Source organism: Parasteatoda tepidariorum, chromosome X1 (genome assembly GCF_043381705.1).
Source record: "Parasteatoda tepidariorum isolate YZ-2023 chromosome X1, CAS_Ptep_4.0, whole genome shotgun sequence".
Taxonomy (NCBI): Eukaryota; Metazoa; Arthropoda; class Arachnida; order Araneae; family Theridiidae; genus Parasteatoda; species Parasteatoda tepidariorum.
The window spans coordinates 72,316,094-72,325,386 of record NC_092214.1 but is presented as its reverse complement, the minus strand read 5'-3'; the positions used below and the strand labels follow the sequence as shown (position 1 = coordinate 72,325,386).

The 9,293-nt window shown below is 27.6% G+C and overlaps 1 protein-coding gene across 1 annotated transcript in view; it reads right to left on the bottom strand.

Moving 5' to 3' along the window:
- LOC107444168 (sarcoglycan alpha) overlaps positions 1 to 8,144 on the bottom strand; it is a 48,286-nt gene extending 40,142 nt beyond the window's left edge. The window contains exon 1 of the mRNA XM_071187984.1: positions 8,035 to 8,144. Within this exon, the coding sequence (XP_071044085.1) occupies positions 8,035 to 8,041 (7 nt within the window). The 5' untranslated portion in view covers positions 8,042 to 8,144. The remainder of the gene's footprint in view (positions 1 to 8,034) is intronic.
- Positions 8,145 to 9,293: the final 1,149 nt, after the last annotated feature.

Genomic DNA, 9,293 nt, shown 5'->3' with positions numbered 1-9,293 from the left:
TTACTTTGATTTCCGGGTTGAGTTAATAAAAAGAGCTTTTCGTTCTGTTCAGAAAGATGGTACTCTATCTATTAAGGATAATAATAATAAAAAAAATGGCTGTTTAAAAAAAATAATTTCATTGAGATGATGATGAACATTTAGCTTGAATCCTATTATCACCAAGCAATTTTTAAAAAAAACATCTTCGTGGTTTTACCTTGCGGTTATTTTGATTTAATCTTAATTAAAATAAACTAATCTTTTAACTTTCATAAATATAATTTTACTCCGATGCTTGAATTGCAAGTTATTTTATATACCAAATAAAAGCAATCTGAAAAACTTTTTCGTTTGTTTTTCTTAGCGTGTAACGCAAAGTTTAACAATTTTAATTTCAATTTAATCTTGATTATAATTAATTATTTTCATAACTTTCATAAATATGGCTTTATTCCGATACGTAAATAACGAGTTACTTTGATTTTCGGGTTGAGTTAAAAACTACAAAAATATGAAGAACATCTCGTTATACGAGGGTTACTCTGAAATTTTTGAGATACGCGCAGACACGAATTTACATAATAAAAATAACGGTTTAATTTTAAAATACAAAGCGTATTTTAACACGGCAGACAATTTTTTACTGACTTACTTCAGCTTGTTTAGCGTAGAATAAATTTTAAACGGAAGAGAAAATGGAGTTGACTCGAGAACATTTTCGCTCTTTGATTTTCTACGATTTTAAAGCAGGATTTAATCAAGAAGAATGCGTTCAGCGGTTGCAATTAGCATTTGTTGATGAATCTCCAGCTCGTGTTACTGTATTTAGATGGTATAAAGAATTTATCAGAGGTCGCACTTTTCTTCAGGATGAAGAACACACAGGAAGGCCAGTAATACCGGATAATGTGTCTGCTATACGAAAAATGTTAAAGGATGATAATCGCTGTACCTATCAAATTATACAGAAGGAACTTAACATTAGATCTGCAGCCATACGCAAAATTAAACATGAAGAATTACATATGAAAAAAGTAGTTTGCCGTTGGGTTCTCCAGAAAGAGGAGCATGTCAGAATCAGTAAAGAAACTCTTAAATTGCTAAATGATGGTAACCACAGCATCATTTCTGAAATTGTAACGGGTGATGAAACGTACATACCGTTTTTTGACGTTTCAACACGTCAAGAAAGCAAAGTATGGGTCTTTGAAGATGATCCCACGATGATGAAAAGACAACGCGCACTGAAAAAAGTGATGTATGCCGCTTTCTTCAGAAGTACGGGATTGATCAAAGCCATCAAGTTGGAAGGACAGAAGACAGTAACAGCAAACTGGTATACCACTAAATGTCTTCCAGAAATTCTACAAGAAGTGAATGTTAGGGGACTAGTGCTTCACCATGATAATGCATCTTCACATACAGCCGTATTAACAGTTGAGTTTCTTTAACAAAAACAAATTAAAGTGATAGAACATCCGCCGTATTCACCTGATCTAGCCATGCGTGACTCTTGGTTATTCTTTAATCTAAAAAAGAACTTATGGGGACGTCGTTTTCCTTCAGAAGAAGAGATTGATGTGACTATAAATGCATTTTTTTCATCTATTCCAAGAAATGAATGGCTTGAGGCATTTAATCTGTGGAAAATTCGACTCCAAAAGTGCATTGTGCTGGAGGAGACTACTTTGAACACATCTAAAATTTTGTAAGTGTTACTTTAAAAACCTAGTTGTGTCTCAAAAATTTCAAAGTGACCCTCGTATTCACATAGAAGTTTCTCAAAGATACTAAAAAAATAATTTATTATAAAAAATTAATTGCGATTACTGAGCTTTTAAATGGAAACAAGCAATCTGAAAGATATTTCCGTGGTTCCTCTTTACGCGTAATGCAAAATATGATTGTTTTCTCAAACTCTTATTCAAGCTAGGAAAAAAAAAAACATTTATACAACTACTAACCACTCCGAAAACCAGAGTAAATGCTTTATAATAAAACTGCTGCACCAAGAATTTGGAATTATGAAGAACTTGCCTGTATATTTTGATTCAATAAACTGGTCTATTTTCTGCTTCCCTTCTTACAATTTTCTTTTAAAGTGAAAAATGACTTGTTACATCTTCTGACTCTTCTACATTACTGTTAGAAAATTTGACGGGTCACCAGGTTGTCTTTTGTCAGCATCTGAATAAAATTCGAGCAAATAGTATTGTAATTGCAATGGAGAAAATATCAAAATGATGAAATAAACATGAACTTTTTATACAGTGTTAAAATTCAAAAACTTAAGTACTAGGGCTGCTATGATTTTATTATTTTACTAATAACTTATTCTAGTTTGTTATATTGAAATATCTGATATATGTATATTGAAATATTTGATATATCTGGAGAAAATTTTTTTCTAACCAAATATTCTTTGAGTCAGGAGAAGACGAAAAAAAAAAAAAAACTTTTGATTTTTTTGAAATATACTTGGCTTTTGATCACAAACGCCTTAAAACTTTGTTCTCGATAAAAATAATTTCAAATGATTTTAATCCTTCATCTCTTATTAACCTCGTTATATCATGTTTTTGATCAAAGTTCGGCAGCGTGCTTGTTCTTTCTCTCCTAAATATTAATTTGATCCCTACGCACGTTTGTTATTCCATTTCTTATAAGGATTCGTAAAATATATATTAACGGCCCGGATTAGAGAACTGCAGAATTATCTTCTTCAAAAATGGCAATTATTTAATTTAAATTTGATCATTTTGTGTGTGTGATGTCACTCAGTGTCAACCATATCCATAGAGTAATAAACTTATACTTAACTTATATAAAACTTATTTATAACTCTATGACCATATCGGTGTCACGTATCAATGACATCCACTAAAAATCTAACTATCAATGCACTTATTAACTGAGATGAAGGGATTAATTGAATGCTTAATAAAATAAGAGTTTTCTTTGATGATATGTTTTTTAAATTAGTGGTGAAATCCTCTAATAATTATGTTTAAAAAATCGTTGCAAAAAAGGTTTGCAAGGATATTTTTTTTCCAGACTCATGCGAGTTAATTCAAATCAAATAAATGTACTATATGTACTCTCTTTTTCTTTCTACAGGATTCCAACGAATTAAAGAGTATACATACTTATCAAGGTATTCTGCAACAAAATGATAACGTAGTACAAAGGTACATATGTATGTATTGATTTATGTGTATATATATTTTTTTCTTCTGTATTTGCTTTCAGAATTTTAGCTGCATAATATTTAATAACTCAATTATGTAATTCTGCAGCGATAGTAATTTTTCTTAGGAAATTATTATGTAAATGATTAATTGAATATTCATGAAGTACATTAAGAAGAGATTTGAAAATAGATAATAGAGATTTGAAATAATAAATATCATGCGTAAATGCTTTGTTTTTTTTTTCCTTCCTTCTTTTTTCAAGAATGTGTTACGTTTTTTTTAAATTTTTTTATATCACTCATCGCAACTTATTTAATTTAATTACTTATAATTTCAGGATAAAAACATATCTCAGTTTTTACATAATCACGTGAAAATTTAATATTTCAAGCAGTTTTTCTGCTAGAGTGATAAATATTTCTTTCAAAACTATACTGTATCTGCAACTCTATCTCAGGACTATGACGTTTAGCAGTTAATTCATTAACTTACATTTTATTCAATTGTTCAACTCTCTAAAAACTGCAGGCAAGATGCACCACTCATGGATGTTCGTATAACATGTCAAATAAACACCAGTTATTTGTTCTTCTAAGAATATAGTGTTTGTTTTACTTGAAAATTTCAGAACCCCATTTGTAGAGCACCCTGTTGACGTGAATGAAATATTGTAAAACTTATATAGAATATAACTGTATTCTATATAGTGATTAACTCTCCTTAACCTGAATTATTTTCTAGTTAACTAACTCTAGCAGAGATGACTTATGTGTAATTTTTTTTAGAATTAAACCTTTTTCAATTATAATGATTTTTTATATGGGCATTAAATGAAATAAATATAAGTACATAAATAATTTCTTTCTAAATTAGAATATTACGGCTATAAGGAAATTCAAACATTGATAATTCAATTTGAATTTTAATTCCTTAATATTTATAAATATTTTTCCTAGGATGTGGAGATATTCTAACTAAGTCTAATATTCTAACTAGTACTTATAAATAAATTCATTGCAATGAAACTCTACATAAAAGGCATTGTATGCTATTTTGAGATATTATTAAAATCTTTACCTGTATTTTTTACCTGAAAATCATCACGAAAGCTGGCATTTTTTTTCAACCTTAAGACACATTGGGGAATAAAATGAAACAAAACATTCTAAAATACTATTCGATGGCTCTGTTATATTGTAATAACAGAGTTAATCGTAAGGGTAGCAACAGAACAGGGGAAAACAGAATCATTTCTCTAGATCTCCATGATTCCATACAAAGATCAGGGTCAATCAGAAAGATTTTAAATCAGAGTTGTTCAATAATTATCAAAGCAAACTCGGAAAAAAATACCAAGTAGGTTTTTTTGTAGCATTTTATTATAACATATATAGTATATATATATACACTTAATAGAATACAAATCAAACATAATTAAATATAAAATTAAATGTAAATTATATATAAAATAATTTGTGGTTAATTGTTAGTAAGCATTTGTATATCATATAAAAATATTGATACTATATCAGTTAATTGGTAATGTTCATGAAAAATCATGGTAATGTTAAGTTTTTAACACTTTAATTACAGCCTGGCATAAATTTGATAAATAATAAAGCAAGCAGATTCCTCTAATTAGAAGATAACGATGACAGTACAAGGAACAGTACAGCTTACAAAAAAGCCACTTAAGTTAGAAAATTCCACTCGTGAAAAGATTCCTGAAAGTTGTAATAATCTGTAACAAAAAATTTAAAGTATTATTTCTATAAAGATAACCCTGAATCAATTTTCTTAACTAAATCAAATTAATATAGGGTTAATATAAAAAATACTGCTATATAATATATTAACTCTGTAAATAACCCAAGTATTATTAAATATATCTTTAAAACAAATTAAACTGTATACTAATTCAATATTTCCACTTCCTTCATAATGTTGATTTGGAGAACCCAGAATTTCTTGAAGAATCAAAACTGGATTTTCAACAAGCACTGACCTGGCTATCCTGATAATTCTCAGGTCAGAGTAGTTGAAAATTCAGTGGATGAAAGAGCCTTCTTTTTACATTTAAGGATGCATCACATTAACTGATGACCATAACAACCTGGAACAAAACTATAAGCATTGCAACTGGATATACAAAACATGAAGAACAATTTGTGCTCTTTCAATTATTGAAATTAATGAACTCTTAATATTATTCTAAATTGTAATACTAGTTTAAAAATATTATTTATAGTAATAATGTTATCATAGCAGCAAACAAATAATAAAATATGTAAACAGAAAACTTTAACATGTGTAAGCTAATTTTTAAAACTAGTAATATAATAAAATGTAAAACAATTTTTTATGCCATTTGAACATATCCATGCAAAGAAAATTGATAACTTATTAATGGTAACTTTAAATTTAGGGTGTAATACATTAATTTAACCTTCAAAAGAGAGAAAAAAAATTTATTTATTTCCAACCTTGTATTATTAAAGTATAACTTATTAGTCATTCATATTTCCTTTCAAATAATATTCAATACACCAAGTAACTAATTCAAATATGCATATTTTCATACTATTATAATTACATCCAATATAATAATTGGGAGCACAAAAAATATAATGTAATGAAAAAAATATCTAATTATAATGCAAGAGATCAAAATATGTACAAATAAAAAATATGTGGGAGGTACATACCAATTTCAGATTTTTCACAGCGAGGCAGCAATAATAAATCACTACCAAGTGAAATTGTCTCTCTAACAATTATTTAGGCAAGAAATGAGACACTTATACTTACCCAGCACCAACACAAATCTTTGATAGCAGATATTCCAGTAGGTATTTCTTTTCCGACAAATTATGGTCATAACATGCAATTTCATCGTTCCCACTTAAGACAAAGACATGCTGAAGGAGCTTTTAAAGGATGCATCTGATTAGTTGATGAAAAGAAAGTTTCAACCTGCAACAAAACTAAAAGCAACACATCTAGATATGCAAAACATGAAGACACACAAATCCCAATTTGCGTTACAATTGCTACTTATTTGTGCTTCTTCTCAACCATTCAAATTATATACTAGTACTAGTCTCTTCATATTATTCTAAACTATAATATTAGTTTTAAAAATGTCATTTATAGAAATGTTCAATAAGCAAAATCCTACAAATAATGAGAAATGTAAACACAAAATCTAAAACTTTAATGGATGTAAAATTTAATAAAGGCAAGACATAGTAGATTCAAATTTCTTGCAATTAATTGTTTGACTCAATACAAAGGAAACAAAAAATAATTTGGATTATTAACCACAAAAAAAAAAATGCTTTAATAAAATAACAATGATCCGAGAATAATGATACGAAATTCGATGAGAGTGATACCCTAATAATAATGTAAAAGATATTAAAAAATATAGATAATTTTTTTATATATAACTATAAAGATATAATATTTTAAATTATAGTAATAATAATAACATATAGGGTTAATATAAAATATACTACTATATAATGTACTAACTGTGTAAATAACCCAGGCAAGATTAAATATATCTTTCAAACAAATTCCACTTCCTTCATTATGTTGATTTGACAGATCATTTAGGATCAAAACTGGACATGATGGATCAAAACTGGAATTTCAACAACCACTGACTTGGTAATCGTAATAATTCTCAAGCCAGTGTTGTTGAAAATTCAGTCAATGAAGAAGGCTTCTCTTTAAATTGAAGGATGCATCACAATAACTGATGACCATAACCTGGAACAAAACTAAAAGCATTGCAATTGGATAAACAAAACATGAAACAAAAATTGTGATACAACACTGCCTATACTTATCAATTATTGATTCATGAACCCTTGATATTATTATAAATTTTAATATTAATTTAAAAATATTTATACTAATAGTTTTATCATAGCATCATCAAACAAATAATGAAGTATGTAAACAGAAAATTTTAACACATGTAATCTAAATTTTAAAACTAGTAATATATTAAAATCAGGGTATCTGCTATATTTTAAATTTTGAAATCCATGACTAATTCCAAGAATTTATCATGACTTAAAAAATTGACTATTTTAAAAACACAACAGTAAATTTAAAAAAGCATTATAGTAACATTAATTGAAATGATAGGTATAGCTAAAACTGTTATTACCTGCATCGTCATATCTGTTGATTCTTAATTTAAAAAGCAGAGTAAATAAAGCGCTGAAGCAATAAAATAGCTGAAAATATACAAAAGCAAATAAATTTCTTTTTGGCTGAATTACCTATATTCTAAAAATACTTTTTCAGTTCATTGATAGGGTAAGAAATACATCCGATTTCTCTGTTCTCAATAAAATTAAAAAAAAAAAAATTGCCAATGACTGGCTTGCTTCAGCTAGAATTTTTAATTGATATAATAAAAAATTCTGAAATCACAAAAGTTTAAAAGAAAATTTGCTCTAGAAAATTCAATACACATAAGCAAATAATTCAAATATATTATTTCCATATTATTATATCTACGTACATCCAATATAATAAATAGGAGCACAAAAAATTGCCTGAATAAAAAAAGAACTCTACAAACTCCACATAAATATAATAACGAGAAAGATACCTAATTAATTATAATGCAAGAGATTTAAATATAAACAAAAAGAAAATATGTGGGAGGTACATACCTGTCAACAACTTTTTTGAGTTGATCTGACTAATGTCAGATTTATGAGGATAAGCAACAACACACCAACTATAGATTTATGCAGTGAGGTAGCAACAATAAATGACTGGTTAGTGAAATAGTTACACTAAGAACTACTTAGCCAAGCAATGTGACCCTTATACGTACCCAGCATCAGCACAAATCTTTAATAACAGATGTTCTTGAAGTAATTTTTTTTCCTACAAATTATGGTCATAACGTGCAATTTCATTGCTTCCACGTAAGACACACTGGGGCTGCTGAAGGAGATTTTAAAGGATTGATCTTATTAGTTCATGAAAAGATATTCTTAACCTGCAACACATCTAGAAATACAAAACATAAAGACGGACAAATCACATTATAAAACGGCTGGCATTCAAGACAGTGCGCAAAAATAAACTAGGAATACAATAAAAATTTCATAGATTCTCTGGTATCACAATACATAATAAATTAATAATTTTCTTTAGAATCAATATGTTAAAAAGCATTTATACAGCGAATAAAAAACAAAATAAGAAGGACTCCTTGGCCTTTGTGGCTGACGATTATTCAGAAAATGACGCGCTCATTTCGAAAATGCTACTAAATAAAACTTACACAGAAATAATAATAGATTACTTATTAGGTATGTTATTATATTTTATTTAAAGTATTAATTTTATGCCTTTTCTCTAGAACTTTGTATTTCCTTTATATTTGAATGATTTCTTTAAATAAACGTCGAATAAATAAAATGCATTACAAAAATCTATGCTTAATTTCTCATCTATAATCTTTATTTGATTTTAAGATGTGTAATAACTGGTGATTAAGACATTAAATTGGAACAATTACGAGTAGAAATCCAAATAAATTGAATATAGTTTTTAAAAGCAAATATATTTAGACAATCCTTAGTATTAAATGATCATTCAATTAAATATAGAGAAAAGGCAGTAATTAATATATAGGATAAAATATATTTACTAATTATAATGTTAAGATAGCTTTCTTCTTCTGTTCTCTGATTTTTCATTGACTCAATAAAATATTTACTGATTACTTAATGAAAAATATATAAGAAATATTTCATGAAAATAAAATATACAGGGGTCGCATTCCCCCTAAAATTCATAAAATTCCTAAAACTATGTGCAAACCCTAAAAATCTGATAAAATTTTGTTGGTGTTCCTAAAAAATTAGAGTTATAGGCTAAATATAAATAAAAAAGCAATAATCTAAAATATAAGAATTTAACTACATTAATTAAAACTGTTTTAATTTTGCCACATGGGAATTCTGATCCTGAGAGAGGTTTTTCGATAAATAAAGCAATGCTTAATGTGAGTCACCATGAGAATACTATTATGTCTCTTAGACTAATCAAAGATACCATTCGAAATTATGGAGGAGTGTTGAA